The sequence below is a fragment of the Aethina tumida genome, chromosome 1 (genome assembly GCF_024364675.1).
Source record: "Aethina tumida isolate Nest 87 chromosome 1, icAetTumi1.1, whole genome shotgun sequence".
NCBI lineage: Eukaryota > Metazoa > Arthropoda > Insecta > Coleoptera > Nitidulidae > Aethina > Aethina tumida.
This window is the reverse complement of record NC_065435.1, coordinates 76,113,767-76,132,898: the sequence shown is the minus strand read 5'-3', so window position 1 is coordinate 76,132,898 and position 19,132 is coordinate 76,113,767. Positions and strand designations below refer to the sequence as shown.

The following is a 19,132-nucleotide window of genomic DNA, read 5'->3' as shown; positions in this document are numbered from 1 at the left end:
TGACTACCTAAAAACATCTAAGTGTGTCAAACATGATCCAGTCCTAAATTTTAGTTACATCTTTCACAGTTTCGGAAACTATAAATCAAAATTCTTCGTGTCTAAATTATAATGTCTGACGAGGGGGAGAATCCACCACAAGGGGATGAAGCGGGGGACATACAATTCGATGAAGTTCAGTTTTTTGCCAAACTAACACAACCGTTACTCTTGGCTCTTCCAAACGGAACCGGTAAGATGTTACTAAGCTTATTTCGAATGAATTATCAATGGATTTACGAGTTTAGATAGAGCCAGAGCGGCGGCATGGGCGGAGAAGCTGACCGATCCTGAAATAGCCTCTGACAGGATCCGCGTCGAATATTTAAAACTACTAATTTTTGTCCTCCAAAAGGGATGTTTAACAGGGATTTTCGCGGACGACCCCGACACCTACAAAGTACTGGTGGATTTCTCCGATAGCTTCAGCGTAAAAATGTCATATAAACTCCCCCAATTTTCCACAATTAAGAGTTTTAACTTTATAGATCAACGACTTTGCTAGATGCATACTAGAGAAGGAGGTTAAAGATAAGGCAGCTCTTTTGGAAGATGAACTGGGCGGAAAAACTAACGCGGCACCGATACAGTACGACTTCTCAGAGGACAAGAAGGAATATTGTGCGGCGCAGGATATTCTTAATTTTGGGGTTCACAGTTACTATGCGTTTTCCGGCGAACCTTTTCCAAGGTGGCAGAATGCTGAAAACGCCCTTTCATTCGCCAAATGTCGTAAGTATATAAAAAATAAAATTATCAACGACATTGTTCTCCACAGTTTTTGTGAGGAAATGTGACTGACTTCATCAGGCTTCTACTTATTTTATGCAAACTAAAACAGTGTTCAGTTTTTTTTTCGATTAATGTTAACTAGATAAGAAAATGTTTTTAGTTTGACATTTCATAATTTCATATTTGACATTTTCCGTCACTTTTCAGAAAACCCCTCTAAATCTATGTTTACAAAATTTTTAGTAATTTTCCAAATTAATATCAAAATTAGTTATGTAACGCTTCAAAGTATTTTTCATTTCTTCATTGTCATCATCTTTATGACAAACATACACACCATGAAAAAAAAAGGTCCTTTTCTAAACCGATTCATTTCTAAGACTTTTAACGGTAAATAATTTCCAGACATGAACATAGCAGCCGACGTGGCAAGAAGAATATGCGTGTGTGATCCAGATGGTGAACAGAAGGAGTGTCGTCTTAACGACGTCTTGGAGTATGCACCTTCACCTGATTTTCTAACAATTATTTTTCACCTCTTTTTTAAAAAAATTTAGACCTCCGAAGAAGAAACATTACGGTCTCATCCCACCGGTCCATCCTCTAGGAGAACGAATACCGGAGAAGAAAGGCCTGCTGCCCCATCCACTGTATGGATCACCGATCCTTGACCTTAGTACACGAGGTACTAAAAGGACCATGGAGATCGGCTGCCCGGAAGAAGAAGAGGCACCGTGCTATAGTAAACGGGCTGACATTATCAGCAGGCAAATAGAGGAGTTGCAGTGCAAACTGCACTCTATCAGAGAGGCTGTAGGCGGTGGATGCAACCAGCAGAGCTGCGTCAGACGTAGACATAGACGTTATGTTGCGGAAGAGGAGTTCGAGTTCGGATCTTTGAGGCTCAGAGGCGGCGCCGGTATTAACGAGGACGATGTGAAAGATGTAAACAAGTCCTGTGCCGAGCTACAGGAACGAATTGACCAACTAATGAAGAGCCTGCATGAGACCGATCAACAGGTGGAAGAGGCTTTGGTTAATAGTGGCATTAAGACCAACGTGGAAAGCAACGAAGAAAGAAAGGATAGAGCTGAATCCGAAAGTAGTGATGAAGACGATGATGGAGGTATGTATTTCTTTTTTGAGGTGATCTAGATCTGATGGTATTTTGATTTGTTTCTAGTTTGTGACCTGGAGGATGGTAAGTGGTATTTGGTGATTGAGTTTATTAAGATAGATGATTTATTTGGTTTTTTGTTCCAGATGGCGATGAAGGTATTGTAAAGTTCTCTAGTATGCATTTCTTCAGACTTCAGACACACAATATTCGTGAACATTCTATCTTTAGTAATAATAATTTGATGGATATTAATTTTATTTTCTTGTAGTAAATACTTCGATACTGAGAATTTCAGGTATTTGTTCTACAAAGTTATATTTTTATTTATTTTAAATGTTTTTTATCTTTAGGAGGAGCAGATAGTAAAAAAGGTGAGCTGTAATAATAATGCAGAATACACTCATTTTTGTTCACTGATATATTAAATATATAAATATGTAACATTTTGCAATTTCAGGATGCAATCCTTCAAGTAAGTGTTAATACAATGTTCCTACAACATAATTTTAATAATTATGTAACTTTTAGCTTGTAAAGGGTCAACTAGTAGTAAGTTAACTATTGTTTCAACTTACTAGTCCAATTATATAAATATTAAATTGTTTCTATTTTAGGGGCAAACTCATCTGGTAAGATTTAATTAATATAAAATATTTATTTATTTAAAAAACAACTTTTATTAAAAATATTTTATTGGTAAATTGTGTAAATATTAATTGTTATTTCAGGAGCCAATTCTTCTGGTAAGATATAATTTTATTATCAAAATTTTAAGTTTAAGATCCATTAGAATGAAAGATAGAATGTTCTGCATGTAATGTTTGTTAACAAATAATATAATTCAATAACTTTAGCTGGAGAAGCAAGTACAATGCAAGGACCAGCGGTTAATAGAGAGGATTTGGCATTCCATAGGCATGTGCAACAAAATTGTCCGGTACCCGGAGCCGATCAACCCCAAAACTATGTAAACGTTTAAAGAGTCTTTTATAATTGCTTTTTTATATTAAAAATGTACTTATGTATGTATAGATTCCGGGAGAAGTACCAAGCTTTCAACGAAGACCGAACATCCCCGGTTACGATCAGCATCTCGCCAGAGTTTCTGAAGGAAATTATCAAGGTTACCAAAGTCCAAGTAAGTTTATTAATAATAATAATAATTAATAATTAAAAATAATAATTAATAATTAATAATAATATTTTTAAATATAATTTTATTAGTTTTGGGCCTTCCCCCTCCACTTCCACCCAGAGATAACACACCCGTCAGGATTCCCCCTCAATATGGAGACGCTGCCTGGCAGGTTAAAAAAATTGTTTCATCTCCTTTACTACGGGATATTTAAAATTGTTTTTTCAGGGACATGTGGAAAGACAACAAAGATCCCGTATACCCGTACCTACGCAGTCCAGGCAAGCCTGCCAAAGGGATAACTCAGCACGGACTCCCATAAGCTATAATGCGGCCGCGGCTGCCCAGCATTCGCAGCGTATAGCGGCCGGCCGACAGTCAATGTTGACACGGCAGGAGATGATTTCAGGGGCGAAATGCTCGATGGCCGGTGCGATGCGACAACCCTCAGGCTACAATGCCTCCGCCGTAAGCCAACATGTGAGCCGTATACAGTCGGGACGTCCGAATGAACAGAACCTGCCGCCGCTAGATCGCATGCTGAATATGGATAAGGTGATGGCGCAACCGGCAAACTACAACCAGGCAGCGGCGGCCTCGCACATCCAGAGGATGGCAGAAACTAGACAAGGACCTTGCCAACAACAACGTATTAGTTTTCTAGTTGGATTTTTGGTTCCAGTTATGCATCTTTTGTTTCATTTAGGGTTGCCTGGAGAAGGCTTAAAACCGGACTTGAATGATCCCAATTATCGCCGACAAATTGGTTATGACAATCAACCGGCACAATACGGTGATGCGGCCTGGCAGGTACTTAAATATACTGAAACATTCCAAAAATCTTAAATTATGTTTTAAGGCACACGTAAGAAGAAGATCTCAGGCAAACGAGAATGCAGGTCAGGCATGTCCGCTTCAGATGCGTCCCACAAATCCGGCGGCGGCCATGCGACAACCGGCCGGACCTTACAATCAATCTGCTGTGGAACGACACGTGGATAGGATGATAACCGCTAGACAGCCACCTCCCCAGCAACCTTGTGCACAGCCTGGCGGCCAAATTCCCGCTCAGTATCGTGATCAAGCCTGGGAGGTTAGTGTAGATGGTAACTAACAGATGGTGGTGACTGAGCGATCAATTTTAGGCGCATACGCAAAGAATTTCGGCAGCGCAGCAGCGATGTCAGGTGGCGAATGCGCCAACGTTGACGCCAGAACAGGCAATGAGACCTCCAGGTTTTCCATACCGACCGGAACCAGTCGAGGAGCATGTCAGTCGGATTCGTAGTGCCTCTAGGATTCCTAGACCATGTAAATAACACTGAATTTCTGTTTGGTTTTATTTTACTAATGTCTCTAGGTCCTGGTGGCGGTGGTGGAGAACAAAGCGTTGCTATGTCTGGAGATGGTAAGTTTTGTTTCGTTAGACTTTCACTGATTTTAGATGCAATGATTAATAATTTTATATTTTTAGGTATTCCATCAGATATGGGTACGTAAAAATTATAATTATAAACTATTTTGTTTTATAAATATATTCAGGATAAATGTCATTTTATAAAATATATTTATAATAATTATTAAACATGAAAATTTATCATATTCTTATTTTTAGTTCAAAGAGGAGGATATTCAAATACCCCTCCCAGTTTTCTTCGACCGCAGAGTGAGTAAAATTACAATAATAAAATAATGAAATATGAATTGTTTTTTTTCAGATGCAGGGTATTATGGTATGTCAATCGAATCTTATTATAATTTCGAAAATATATTTACAAATTATTGACTTTTGTTTTTGAAATTCAGGATCACCAATCGATATTACACCCCGGATATTAGGTAACAATTTTTAATTTTATTGTTCCTGGTCTATCATTAACACAAAATATTTTTAGATTTCTCCAGCCCTAAGCGAGGAGCAGGACGAAAAGAAGGTGAAGGTGGGTATTATCATTCTTAAATCATGTATGTGTATATCGTTTCACTTACTTTCTTAGAGTACTCATCTGGTACGTATTTTTACTGTTAAAAAGTCTATATTATAACAAACCGTGATAGATTCCAGTTATGGCCCGGGATTTTTTAGTACGTATTAATGATAAATATTGAGTAATCGACTTTCAATAATATTTTTAGCATTTAATTTAAGTAGTATGACTGACTCAGAACCAGAAGTTGCTGGTATGTGTTTGTAAATTTGTACTTTTTTTTCTAATATTAGCAAAACAAATTTTTAGATGTTTCAAATATGGCGTGTCCAAACAGTGAGTATAACAAATTTTTGATATATTCTTAAAAATGTGACGATTATATAAATTTAGACGCAGGAGTTCAAAACCGGAAAAATATATCAGAACTCGCAGGTACGTTTTTATATACTTCAAATACTATATGGAATACTAATTTTACAATTTCTATAGCATTAGCAGGATCGTGGACAGAAGACAGTAATTATTTATAATTAAGATATTTTTTATTTTTAACGCGAATTAAATAATTGTAGTAGCCGCCGGAATGGGGAGGTCACCTGGACTCGGACCATTTGCTGATCAACGTACGTATTTGTGTCTGTCTAATATTAAATCGGATTTCACTTTAAATTATTTTAGAATTCACGAATCCTGATTTTGGTTTTGGACAGGTTGCCCTAGAACAACGTATGTATTTTTAATTTTATTTACTGGTTGTGAAATTTAGTGGTTTTCGATTGTAGAAGACCCAAGATATAAATTTAAGCGAAGTACGTATTTTATATTATTTCAATTTATTCTTATACCACTTTGCGATCAAATATCTAGGGCCACTGTATAGACCTCCACCTCCTCCTCAGGGTGGTTCATGTCCTTTACAACGTAAGCATTTTAATAATTCAATTGACAACTATTAAAATGAAGTGTTTCCAAAAAAATTGCAGGTCCTCTTCCTCCACAACGTAAATAGTTTATCAAATATTTTATAGTCTTTTGCTTACCAACAACAATTTTCACTATTAATAGGTCCTGTTGCAAGAGGAGACGCCTCATGTCCTCTGCAACGTTAGTATCTTAATAATTTGTTTATTTAATGTTTACTGATAAGAAACACTCCAAAGGATTTTCAGATTTACCACAAAATGTTTTTCCTGTACAAGGTAATTAATTTTAAGATTTTACATGTAGTATCTCGCTGATACCCCTATTGTAGATCTTACTCCAACGGCAGGCCAACAACGTAAGTATTTTTTCTGTCGTGTACCATTTAAAATATAAAATACTTGCATGATAGGATTTAATGAAATTGGTCAAACGCAACAAGGTAAGTATATTTTCTCTTTCGAATCAGTCAAGAGAGTTATAACATTATTAACAAGAAATAATTTAATATTTTTATGAGTGACGCTGTAATAGGTGACGGAGGCTCACGTCCTATACAACGTTAGTATTTTAATCATTTGTTTGATTAATCTCTACTGAGAGACATTTAAAGAATTTTCAGATTTTCCACAAGGTGCTCGTCCTGTACAAGGTACTTAATTTAAAATGTTTGAATATAGTGTTTTGCTAATACCACTATTGTAGATCTCTCTTCAAGGACAGGTCAACAACGTAACTATTTTTCTGTTGTTTATTATTAAAAATTTAATGTATTTATATGACAGGATTAATTGAAATGATAGAAGCTGGTCAAGCTCAACAAGCTCAACAAGGTAGGTATATTTTCTCTTACGGATCAGTCGAGGGAGTTTGCTGTTTCACTTCTAAGTTTATAACTTTCTTAACATCAAATCATTTTAAACATTAATTTTACAGTGTCTACAATGGCGGACTCCTCACGTGAGTATTTTAACATTGTTCATCATTCATCGTTTAATATTTTTACAATACAGAAATATCTACAATATCGGGTTCTCCACAACGTATGTATTTTAACTTCGTTCATCATTTATCGTTTAATATTTTTATATTACAGAAATGTCTGCAATGGGAGGTTCTCCGCAACGTGAGTATTTTAACATCACCATTCATCATTCATCGTTCAACATATTCATATTATAGAAATGTCTGCAATGGCTGGTCCTCCACAACGTAAGAATTGTGTCATTATTAAATTTAATATTTTTTCTAACATCAAATATTTTAAATATTTATATTATAGAAATGTGTGCAATAGGAGCTGGTCCACAACGTAAGCATTTTTACATCTTTGAATAACATCAAATCATTTTAAATACTTATATTACAGAAATGCCCGTAATGGCAGGTCCTCCACAACGTGAGAATTATTAATATAACAAATCTAATCTGTTAAAAACATTAAATCATTTTAATCATTTATATTATAGAAATGTCCACAATGGCAGGTCCTCCACAACGTAAGCATGTTTAACATTACAAATCTAATCTGTTAAAAACATTAAATCATTTTAATCATTTTAATCATTTATATTACAGAAATGTCCGCAATGGCAGGTCCTCCACAACGTAAGCATTTTTAATATTACAAATCTAATCTGTAAAAACATTAAATCATTTTAAACATCTATATTACAGAAATGTCCGCAATGGCAGGTCCTCCACAACGTAAGCATTTTTAACATTACAAATCTAATCTGTTAAAACATTAAATCATTTTAAACATCTATATTACAGAAATGTCCGCAATGGCAGGTCCTCCACAACGTAAGCATTTTTAACATTACAAATCTAATCTGCCAAAAACATTAAATCATTTTAAACATTTTATTACAGAAATGTCCCAAGCGGCAGGTCCCCAACAACGTAAGCACTTTGACTAGTTTACCTTTATAATTCAGAATTATCTGAAATATCGAAACTGTCTGTTGCATCTCTTATCTATTTCATTTTCTATTAACACTTTTTCTCTCTTCAGTTGCAGGTGGCAACACTTATGATGGTAAGTTTAATTATTTTCTTAGTCAGGGCAAGCTTTTTAAGATTTTATATTAGTTTATTCAGATGCTGAGAGTAACGGTAAGTTTACTGTTTATTCTATTTATTTCAATATTTTGTTGTCTGTTTCTTGTTTCTTCTATTCTATCATTTTATATCTACCTACCCATACCTCATTCGATTTATGAAAATAATCACGTAATTAAAACGAATGAAGTATAGGACAATTTTTACGATCTCTATTAAAACAAAATATAGCACAAGCTTATGAAGAACCGCAAAGACCCAGAGTTTGTGGTAAGTTACATAAAATTTTATTGTTACATTTTTTCTCCTTAACCAAATTGTTTATAGATTGTAACGCCGGCAATGGATGGGATGATGAAGAATCTTGTATGGGAGGTAATAATTGATATACAAATATACCATATATGAAACTAATAAAATTAATATTTTAGGTGGACTTCGGCCTGAAACTTGTTGTAAGTATCAGTAAATTACTATCCTACAGTAAATATTATACAATTATCTTATAGTGTGTCCAACTGAACCACGTAAGTATGAAATGCGCAACAGAAATGTTATTAAATATACACAAATACCCCCCATATATTATTTATTTCAATATCTATACTATTATAGACCCACCGAGGATAGCATGCGGACCTCGTATAGTATCAGACGGTAAATATTAAATATATGTACAAAAATTAAGACTCATTATTTGTTTTTAACAGAACTATATGCAGTAATTCCGTGCCGGGCCCAAGAAAAGAGAGAAGGTAAAGTGTTTTTATGCCACATTTTTATACTTAAATCTTTGAATTTCAATAGAATAGGAGAATCAAAAATAGATCTTCATCAAATAGGCAAGTGTTTTTCCCTTCGTTCGACAACTATATATTGACTATTTTCTTGCAGGAATTCCACCCCATTTGTCATCAGTTGAAGGTTGGTAATTTATTTCCATTTACTCAATGATTTTCTCTCTATAATGAAACATTGATTTTAGGAGTAAAATCTTCGTTTAAAATGAAAAATAAAAGTGCCCACAGCGATGTAAAATCGAAAAGTGATTCTCAAATTAAAAACTACAAATCCGCAAACTTTACGTATAAATCAGAGTTGAATGCCGGCGAAGGTTTTTACTCGGTGCTATGTGACAGCTCTAACAACCAGTCTAATCTGGTTTTAGGTAAACGCTTTTCTCATTTACTTTTCTGTATTTTCACCACATCATTTACGCTTCAGACATTTTGTACATAAACAAGCATATGGATTTTGGTATGATTGAAGAAGTGCCGATTCAGCTTCGTCTTAGAGGAGGGGCCAGCTGTGAATCTCAATCAGCCATATCACTTAAGAACAGCAGTAGCGATAGCAACATGGAAGTGTCCATCGACCTGCGACCGAGAGGCGGCACTTACCGCTCCGATGTTCTTCGACTGCAATGCAAGAGCTTGCCGAGACTGACCAATCACTGTGACTGCTCGGAGAAGAATTTCATTACGCCGCTCCTCACGGCTTCCTCATCCCAGATCTTGGAGAGGAGCACTTGCCCATTTAGAAATTATCAACTTAAAACCGAGAAGGAACCGGTCAAGAGAGCCCGTCTGTGGGGAGGTGGAAAAAAGGAGGATCAGAAGAAGAAGGCCAAAGAGCAGGAATGCCGTAAGCAACAAAGGGCTTCGCAAAACGAGACATTTGCGAAGCGAGCTGGTAGGTTCTTTTGTTTTTGAAGGTTGCAATTCATGATGTAATTAATTAATTGGTAGCTTCGAGAAAGGCATGCCCACCTAAAACTGCAGCACGTAGAGGACAAGCTGCTGCAGAAACTGCGGTGCAAGCTGCCCAGTTGGCCGTTGAACAAGCTAGGGTAAGTTTTTAGAAGATCCTTCATTAATTTGAAATATTCACAATTGTCAAATTTTAGGCTGCAAAAGAGGCTGCTTCAGCGGCATCAGCTGCAGAAGCGAAGAAAAAGGGGGCAATACCTCGAACTACATCACGGTTAGCAAGTAAAACAAAAACGAGTCGAAAAAAACCAACAGCAGCAGAAACCAAAAAAAATACTATAGTTCGGTTGGATAATCTTGATGAAGAAGCTGCTCAACTAGCTATGCTTAAGGCTATGGAAGAAGAAGATCGAGAAATAGCTGCGTTTTTAGCTTCCGTAAGAATTGGGTATTTAACCATTGTTTATTTTTAACATTTACTTTTAGGCAAAAGCCAAAGGTTTTGAATGCCCCCAGCGTGACGATATAGACCCATATGCCATGCAACAAGAAATGCAACAAGCAATGCAACAAGAAATGCAACAAACAATTCAACAAGATGAGTGTGCTATGCAACAAGATTTGGGTGCCATGGGGGGTGCCATGGGGCTAGATTATGATCCTTTTGCAGATGATGAAGGTCCTTTAGGAAAAGTTACTGATCCCACAGTACAAAGCATACCTGCCATGCTACAAAGTTTACCTACCGTACCAATAAGCATGCCTCCTACCATGCCACTAAGTATGCCTGCCATGCCACGAAGTATGCCTACCATGCCACAAAGTTTACCTACTATGTCACAAGATGTGTGTCCTTTGGAACAAGATGTAGGTGCTACGGCGCTAGATTATGATCCTTTTGCAGACGACGAAGGTCCTTTAGGAAAAATTGCACCTGATCCATATGGTGGGTTGGATCCTTATGATTACTATAGTGGACTTATTGATACACTTCCCGGTTCCGGTGATGTACCCACTTTACCTCAAAGTACCATGCTCAAAAGTCTACGCTCCATACCACAAGAAGTGGATGCCGTACAAGAAGATGTATGTGCCATAGAACAAGGTCCAGATGCCATTCCACCAGATCCATTTCAGATGGATGCATATGGCAACTTTGATGCAATAGGCGATGATTTTTTGGATGAATTGGCTCCTGAATTGGGTGACGATGTTTGTGATTTAGTCGCACCTGCTGATGATGCATTCGATATACCAGACGATGTATTTTCCCAACTTCAAGTACCGGATTCCTTGCAACAAGATGTTTGTGCGATGGAACAACGTCCAGAGGCCTTGGAACCAGACCCATTTCTGGGCAATCTGGATGAAATGGGTGGTGAATTATTGGATACATCTCTTCCCGATTTGATGGATTTAGATGCAGATGCCGGTGAGTGCGCGATGCCTCAACGTGCTATGCCCCGAAGTCCACCTCCCATGGTATTAGATTACGATCCATTTGCGGATGACCAAGGTCCAAGAGGACAAATATCAAGTGCCATGCCACAAAGTCCACGTGCCATGTCACGAAGTCCAGGTATTGCACCACAAAGTCCACGTGCCATGTCGCGAAGTCCAGGTATTGCACCACAAAGTCCACGCGCCATGTCACGAAGCCCAGGTATTGCACCACAAAGCCCACGTGCTATGGCCCGAAGTCCAGTTATTGCACCACAAAGTCCGCGTGCCATGTCACGCAGTCCAGTTATTGCACCACAAAGTCCACGTGCCATGCCACGAAGTCCGGGTATAGCACCACGAAGTCCGGGTATAGCACCACGAAGTCCACGTACCATGCAACAAAGTCCTGGTATTATGCAACAGAGTATGGATGCCACGCAACCAGATGTATGTGAGATGGAACAAGGTCCATATGATCCATTTCAGATGGATCCTCTTGGAAATATAGGTGGAATGGACGGTGGACTCTTAGATACATCTATACCCGAAATAACTGACGATATATGCGATTTAGATGGTGATTTAGGTGGTGACTTAGGTGGAGATTTTGGTGATTATTTAGGTGCCGATTTTGTCGGATCCGCAGATGATCAATGCGTTTTACCAGTCCAAGAGAACGAAAGCCCCTTTGAGATTGAAATTCCAAAGCCAGATACTATATGGAGTATGCCAGAAAGAATAGATACCGTGCCAAAAATTTTAACTATACCTCAACAGACCTTTGCCGCCACCCCATTAGATTATGATCCTTTTGCAGACGACGAAGGTCCTTTAGGAAAAATTCCAAGTGCTAAAAGTCCTCGTACTATGCAACAAAGTCCACGTACCATGCAACAAAGCCCTCGTACCTTGCAACAAAGTCCTCGTACCATGCAACAAAGTCCTCGTACCATGCAACAAAGTCCACGTACCATGCAACAAAGTCCTCGTACCATGCAACAATTAGATCCAATGGGCGGCGGACTTTTGGAAACAGCTGCAACCGATTTCGGTGGTGGTGAAGTATGCGATTTGCCTAACACAGGCGCTCTTGCAACAATAGCTGAAGACGCTACAGGTCCTATGGAGTTTCCACAACCAACAGTTAACCAAGCGGCATTGGATGAAATAGACAGACTACAAGAAGAGGCTGACAGACTAACTTACGAAGCTATGATCAAGGCCATGGAAGAAGAAGATCGTGAGATAGCTGCCTTTGTCGCTCAGGTAAGGATTATTTTTTCGAATATATTCATTTTTAAATTGTTTAAAATTGAATTTTAGGCACAAGCTGCTGGTGTCGTTAAGGGACAACCAGGCAAAGGGATACCTAAACCTAATTTCGGTCGCAGACGTCAGCGAACTCCTACCTGTAAACGACCAGGTCCACCGGTTCCAAGGCCTCCTGGTCCGCCGTCAGCAGCAAAACGTCCGGGTTCGATGCGACCACCACCACCATCTGCTGTAACACCACAACGACCCAAACGTCCTGCTGCACCACCCACTACTGTGAAAAAGCCAGCGTCCAGTCGACTTCCTTCTAGTGCAATACCAGGAGGTAATATAATCAGTATACAGTAATCTATATAATACTAAATATTTTTTACTATTTAGCTACACCACAAACAATGAGAGGACGACCGCGGGAACAAGCACCGGCTGCAAGACCTGGTGCAATACCACAAGCAGGAGGGGTGTGTCGTTTGCCAAGAGCAGGAGCGTCAAGAGCGTTGCCCCAAATATCAGAAGTAGCATCATCCGAAATGTCAGCGTCAGCAGCATCAGCAGCACCAGCAGCTCCCGTCACCACACTTGTTCCAAGAAAACCGGGAGTAGGTAAAGGACCCGCAAGATTCGGTTTGCGGCCTCCAGGTTTTGGAAAAAGTGTCTTGCGTCCACCAGCCATTACAGACATGCCGCCATCGGAAGCTCCCCCAGGGGAAATAACGGTTTCCGCACAACCAGCTTCTTCAGATACCGAACAGTGAGGGAGTTTAATTTCAATATCTCGTTTTTTCAATTAAATAAATTTAACAGGGATCAGAGAATCGTAGTGACTGCTACGTCAACGGCCACTACTTCACATGTTAATGTGGCGACGGAAGGAGCACCTGCCCAAGTCGAAGTTATCATAAAGCCGCCAGAACCACAACCGCCTCGTCCAGCACCTGTACTTATACACTATATCATTTGTAATTTTAATGTAAATAACTCATTTTAGCAACCGCGTATATCACCTTGCGATGCACAAAGTAGCTCAGCAGTTGATTCCAGTATGCCAATGGATCGACCTAAACCCCCCGGACCTGTTTGTCAACTAAGGCGTAAAGCACCGGCGGCCCAAGCGGCTGGTCCAGCACCTTGCGATGCACCGCCTAGTCCTCCAGTATCCATATCAATGGAACGTATTCCTAGGCCCGGGGCTGTTTGTCCTCTAAAGCGTAAAGCACCCCTGGCTATCACGGCTGGGCCAGCACCATGTCAACTACCTACTGCAGGAATACCTCAACCTCAACCTTCTGCCGCCACGGCTGGGGCAGCAGTATGTCGACTACCTACTAGAGGAATACCTCAACCCACGGCTGGAGCAGCACCATGCCGACTACCTACTAGAGGAATACCTCAACCTTCTAGAGGAATACCTCAACCTTCTGCAAGAGGCGGAATTCCTCCTCCTGGGAGCCGTATAGCAGCTCCAACAGGAATTCCAGGAAGAGGAATTCCTACTAGAGGGTTAGGAATACCTGGCCCATGTGCACGGGCTCCCAGTCCAGTAGCTGGCCCTCCACCAACTACTTCAATTGTCCCCTACACTTCTCCAGTAGCCGGTCCCTCCCGGGTCCCGAGTCCTGGTCGTCCAACCACTCCAGTGGCTGCACCATACACTTCTCCAGTAGCCGGTCCTTCCCGGGTCCCGAGTCCTGGTCGTCCAACCACTCCAGTGGCTGCACCATACACTTCTCCAGTGGCTGGACCGTCACGGGCCCCGAGTCCCGGTCGTCCAACCACTCCAGTTGCTGGAGCATACACTTCTCCAGTAGCTGGTCCATCAAGAGCCCCGAGTCCCGGTCGTCCAACCACTCCAGTTGCTGGAGCATACACTTCTCCAGTAGCTGGTCCATCAAGAGCCCCGAGTCCCGGTCGTCCAACCACTCCAGTTGCTGGAGCATACACTTCTCCAGTAGCTGGTCCATCAAGGGCTCCGAGTCCTGGTCGTCCAACGTCTCCTGTTGCTGGTCCATCACGAGCTCCAAGTCCAGGTCCGTGTGCTGGTCCAGCTCCGTGCGCTGCTCCAGGAGGAGCGGGTGTGTGCAAACTTCCAAGAGCTGGCAGAGGTAGAGCAAGAGGTATACCACTTCCCAAAACTGCAGGACGTCCTGCAGTACAAAGTACACTGAAACTTCCACTTGTTGATGGTAATTAAATCAATGAATTGTATGGAACTTTAACAACACTTTTTTTGGTTGTTTAGGTATGACCGTATCTCAAAGAATTATTAAAAAGATTGATGATGAATACAAGGAAAATGAGGAAGATTTTTATGCTCAAATGTACTTGGCCGATGCAGCCGAAGAAAATGCTGTGTTTAATGTTTGGGAAGACAAACCGTGGACTAGTAGGGTATGTTTTAAGATACTTTAATATGTAATAACATAGGCAGTGATACAATACCTCAACCTGTAATAAAAATTCGCCGACTCGCCTGCGAAGACGAACCGCGTGCTAAACGCGACAAAACCAAATAATCTCCTCTAATCAGTCCGACCAGCCCACATATCTTTTATTAAAGAATATTGATTTTTAATATAATAAATACGTCACTGTACTATTTTCAAAGATTTTTTTCTAAACGTGGTAAAAAGTATAACCTTTTGTATAACATGTTTCATAAGACTTTAGAAAAAATTGTTTAGTCAAGTTTGACCATTTTTATAATTTCAGATTTTGTTTTTAGTTATTCGTACAATTGTTTTTATCAAATCGATTTCCAGATTCAAAATAACCAAGTGAACAAGAAATTTTAACTCAATATTCGGTTCTTGATATATATTTTTTCGAATGACTAAAACATTTTCTATAATTGCCAAGGCATTGTCTACTACCCCGTATATAAAATTTAATTTTAATTTTCTTTTCAGTATTTTCCACATTCAATGTTACGTTTCTCGCCGAGGAGTTATGATCCGTACCGCTATCATATGACGCTCTCACCGAAAACCCAGCAAATATACGAAGAAGAATTTAAACAGAACGTTCCTAAAACGCCAGAAAAATGGAGTTTCGATGAAAATCTAGCAACACCACCTGAGTTGAAAACTCCACAAAGGTTGAAAGTGCCTGAAGTAAGAATTCCATAACAATGATTTAAGAAAAGCGATACATAAATATATATTTTAGGTGAACTATAGGCCACAAATTATGACTGAAGAGGAGATGATAGAGAAGTTACCTTCCGGTTATCAATTCACACCTCAAGAAGTGTGCGAAAGGGAACCTGAGGAATATCCAAAATCTCCAGAGCCATATGAGGGATGGTCGGATAATTTGACAACACCACCAGAGTTACTTTTGCCACCTAGACTTTATCATCAAAAACGCATAGAGGTATGTTATGACTGAAAATCGATTTAATATATAATTTATTTCTTTTTAGCCCGATTACAATCCGCAGCTTTTGAGTGAAGAGGAGATGCTCAAAGATTTCAAAACTCCCCCTCGTCCAATACCCGGCTTTGCATTTAATATAGAGCCAATGAGCGAGGAAGGTGATCCTCAAAAACTTGTTGTGAAAAGTGACGCGAAGGAAGGAAAGTCTTCTGTTAACATTTTGGCTGAAGGGCCGCCGTCTAAAGTCAATATTTCGATCGATATACGTAAATGACCTGGTTTTGTTATCAGTCTCTTATATTTAATTGCACATGTTGTCTTTTTAGCTCCGAAAACACCAAAGCCATCCCCAAAACCTTCATCTTCAGCTCGGAAACCACCAATTTCAGTTCCGAAACCATCAGTTCTCCCTCCAGATTTTAAGGAACAACTTCCATTAGCTGCGCGGGGATCACCTCGTAAGTTCTTTTAAGTCCGACTCGTACTAACAGTAATACATAATCATTTTGTAGAATCTCCTGGTTCTCCACAAGCTGGTTTTATGAGCGGTATGTTTTAAATTTACTTTCTTTACATTGAAATTTATTGTTTAATCTTTTTTTAGATATGGCCAAGCAGTTTCCATCCAAACGTCCATCTCGTTCACGTATGCAACTTTTTATCGGAAAGAAAATGCGTCCTTTGCGAGGTTCCCAAAAGCCTAAAGGTGGTAGAATTCAAGAGTAAGTTATCTTAATAAATGATAATTTAAGATTTATCCTTCAATTAAAATTTCTCAGGAGCCCACTCGAACAATACGCTGACAAAGGGGTAAGACTTATTTTTTAGTATTTTACCAATTTTGTACTATTTTAATGTTTAATTATTGCAGATTGAAATACCATCGCAAGGTGCTCCACGATCACCACGTGCACCGTCACCACAAGCACAAGTTTCTGCACCACGAGCACCGTCACCACAAGCACAAGTTTGTGAACGACGTGCACCATCACCACAAGGAGATATGTCGATTCTGGCCGAAACGGATGAGGTAATATATTTAACCAATTCCTTCTATGTACCAATTCAAAGTACCATATTAATAATTTTACATTTATAGGTTCCTGTAGATGATGAAAGTTGGCTGCCTCCAGCTGACTGGCGACCTCCGGTACGCTATCGTTTTTATATTATGCAACAGTTTAAAATTGAGTATTAAATTAATTAATGAATTTACTTAATTATAGGTTGTTACTCGTGTTACTGTTCCATTGCCAGTTGAACAAGTCTCAGGCTGGTTACCTCCAACTAAATATCAGCCTCCATCGACCTGGACTGTATATATAACTCCGAGTTTATTTATCATTTAAATTTAACATCTTTGATTTCAGTCACAACCTAGTGGGGCTGATCAATGCGTATTAGAGGACGATCCCCTCGAATTAGGTGATATAAACTGGGTTCCTCCACCAAACTGGCGTCCACCGGGCCAGGTAGAAGCTATCCCATATTTATTCATTTTTAATATATTAACGAATAATTTAATTGTAGGCACGCCCTGGAGAAGAAATATTTGAGAGTAAGTATTGGAATATATGGAATCAAGTGTAACAATTTTTATCAAAAAACTTTATCATAGGTGCAGATAATCTTGAAATATTAGGAGACGACGAAGCACCCTTAATGGTTTCGCCTGGATATGATGATCCTGATGTATTCGACAATTATCATTCTTCTTGTGAATTATACTTATATATTATGCTTATTACAGGTTTGTCCAGCGCCTAAAAGAAAGTTACCTCGGCCTTCTGGATTAAGGCCACCCCAAGCTTCAGGCTTAAGACCACCTCAAACATCAGGCTTAAGACCACCTCAAACATCAGGCTTAAGACCACCTCAAACATCAGGCTTAAGACCACCTCAAACATCAGGCTTAAGACCACCTCAAACATCAGGCTTAAGACCACCTCAAACATCAGGCTTAAGACCGCCTCAAACTTCAGGCCTAAGACCTCCAGAGGCTACAGGCCTAAGAGCGCCACAAGGTCAATGTTTAAGAGCTCCCCAAGCTTCAGGCTTAAGACCGCCACAAGCTTCAGGCTTAGCACCTCCACAAGCTTCAGGCTTAGCACCTCCACAAGCTTCAGGCTTAAGACCTCCACAAGGCTTAAGACCCCCACAAGCTTCAGGCTTAAGACCTCCACAAGGCTTAAGACCGCCACAAGCTTCAGGCTTAAGACCACTCCAAACAGGATCAGAACAAACTCCTACAAGTGTCCTGAGAGCTACCGGCCTGAGAGCTCCTCAGGCGGGAGCACAAGGGCGCGGAAGATGTCGTCGTAGATGAAACCAGAAGTAGAAGATAATCAAAATGGAATTAAGGAGAATCGATAGGATATCTAGAAATAAAGAACTAAGAACTGGAGCACCCTCAAGGTTTTTGGTTCGATTTAGCTTGAGATTTAATTGTGACGCATTTTTACTGATTGTTTTAGGATGATTTTAACTTACTGTATAAGCTAGTCCGGTATCAAGTCAACTAAATTATGAGAGCAATCAACATCTACCACCATGTTCTTATTACTAGCAATTACTATTCTTTGTAAATATTATGAATGTAGCTAAAGTAATGCGAAACAGTCCCTGTGATACAGTACAAATGCATTTTTTATTTTAATATTGAACTTTCATATTTACAGCAACATCTGTATCAAAAGTAAGTATAAATTGATACATAATTATAAATGGCATAAAATTGATAGAGTAGAATTAACTAGAAATTGGCAATATGTACCTTTTTTTTTTTAAATAACTAAATAACTAAATAATATAGCATCGGCAAGAGAAGAGTCGTCATCTAAGGTGGACGCGGCCCCAATCAATGAACATGAAATCGACATCGAATTCACACCAAAGGCTCCTGAAATTCCTGACACGGAACCTACTAAGTGTGGATGTGATGAAGACGACCCCTTTGACGCATTCTGCAACATACCTCAAATGCTTGCTTGTATGGGCAACGTTTCGGATGATATTTCTCGGGTAGGCTTCAAAACTCAAGGACCAGCTTCCGAGTTCAAAGTCCGGATTGGACCCAAAAGTGATGAAAAACAGGATCCGGAATTCATAGACCGAACGCTATCGTTCCTTCCTAATATCGACAACAGATTGGACGGAAATGATAAAATGAAAACAGTGGCCGTCAATCAATTACCCAAGTTTCTAGCATCCAGTTCGGATACGGAGATTCCCAAGTTTCAATTTGCCTATAGTCCAATGCCCGTGTGTCAGATGAAAGGTTTGGATCAGAAGGTTGCAGTTGGTAAACATTCTGATGACCACCAGGCCAACGTCAGTATTAAAGCACACGGAGCACCTGCTGGTTTTAAACTCAAGGCAAGTATATAAATAT

At 39.5% G+C, this 19,132-nt stretch overlaps 1 protein-coding gene across 1 annotated transcript; it reads left to right on the top strand.

The window, feature by feature from the left end:
• The first annotated feature begins 3 nt into the window (after positions 1 to 3).
• LOC109599432 (uncharacterized) lies at positions 4 to 18,380 on the top strand. The gene is made up of 90 exons (XM_049960997.1): positions 4 to 232; positions 288 to 469; positions 528 to 771; positions 1,177 to 1,267; positions 1,329 to 1,897; positions 1,955 to 1,972; positions 2,035 to 2,100; positions 2,160 to 2,186; positions 2,242 to 2,262; positions 2,349 to 2,363; positions 2,420 to 2,440; positions 2,506 to 2,520; positions 2,620 to 2,634; positions 2,746 to 2,858; positions 2,924 to 3,029; positions 3,116 to 3,198; positions 3,255 to 3,675; positions 3,733 to 3,836; positions 3,886 to 4,119; positions 4,172 to 4,337; positions 4,387 to 4,434; positions 4,501 to 4,518; positions 4,642 to 4,692; positions 4,745 to 4,759; positions 4,833 to 4,865; positions 4,922 to 4,966; positions 5,024 to 5,035; positions 5,085 to 5,111; positions 5,163 to 5,207; positions 5,264 to 5,290; positions 5,348 to 5,389; positions 5,447 to 5,473; positions 5,530 to 5,580; positions 5,636 to 5,683; positions 5,740 to 5,766; positions 5,825 to 5,878; positions 5,941 to 5,958; positions 6,023 to 6,061; positions 6,118 to 6,156; positions 6,210 to 6,236; positions 6,291 to 6,320; positions 6,501 to 6,530; positions 6,584 to 6,610; positions 6,664 to 6,711; positions 6,815 to 6,838; positions 6,892 to 6,921; positions 6,975 to 7,004; positions 7,061 to 7,090; positions 7,161 to 7,190; positions 7,248 to 7,277; positions 7,348 to 7,377; positions 7,457 to 7,486; positions 7,556 to 7,585; positions 7,655 to 7,684; positions 7,754 to 7,783; positions 7,896 to 7,919; positions 7,973 to 7,996; positions 8,174 to 8,212; positions 8,270 to 8,317; positions 8,374 to 8,397; positions 8,452 to 8,469; positions 8,558 to 8,599; positions 8,653 to 8,697; positions 8,755 to 8,784; positions 8,837 to 8,866; positions 8,928 to 9,110; positions 9,167 to 9,634; positions 9,691 to 9,791; positions 9,849 to 10,088; positions 10,138 to 12,360; positions 12,418 to 12,691; positions 12,748 to 13,117; positions 13,171 to 13,303; positions 13,355 to 14,549; positions 14,606 to 14,754; positions 15,273 to 15,476; positions 15,532 to 15,738; positions 15,788 to 16,007; positions 16,068 to 16,199; positions 16,254 to 16,289; positions 16,346 to 16,463; positions 16,521 to 16,551; positions 16,613 to 16,771; positions 16,841 to 16,891; positions 16,968 to 17,057; positions 17,112 to 17,213; positions 17,272 to 17,299; positions 17,360 to 17,433; positions 17,492 to 18,156; positions 18,216 to 18,380. Exons 1-89 carry the CDS (start codon positions 112 to 114, stop codon positions 18,065 to 18,067), a joined length of 11,472 nt encoding a protein of 3,823 aa, XP_049816954.1. The 5' UTR covers positions 4 to 111; the 3' UTR covers positions 18,068 to 18,156; positions 18,216 to 18,380.
• The last annotated feature ends 752 nt before the right edge of the window (positions 18,381 to 19,132 follow it).

Bases quoted from the DNA above. Each gene is read 5' to 3' on its own strand.
- LOC109599432 (XM_049960997.1), top strand. From the start codon at position 112: ATGTCTGACGAGGGGGAGAATCCACCACAAGGGGATGAAGCGGGGGAC. The intron at 7,378-7,456 runs GTAAGCATGTTT...TTTATATTACAG, and splicing joins AATGGCAGGTCCTCCACAAC to AAATGTCCGCAATGGCAGGT. The intron at 13,118-13,170 runs GTGAGGGAGTTT...TAAATTTAACAG, and splicing joins GCTTCTTCAGATACCGAACA to GGATCAGAGAATCGTAGTGA.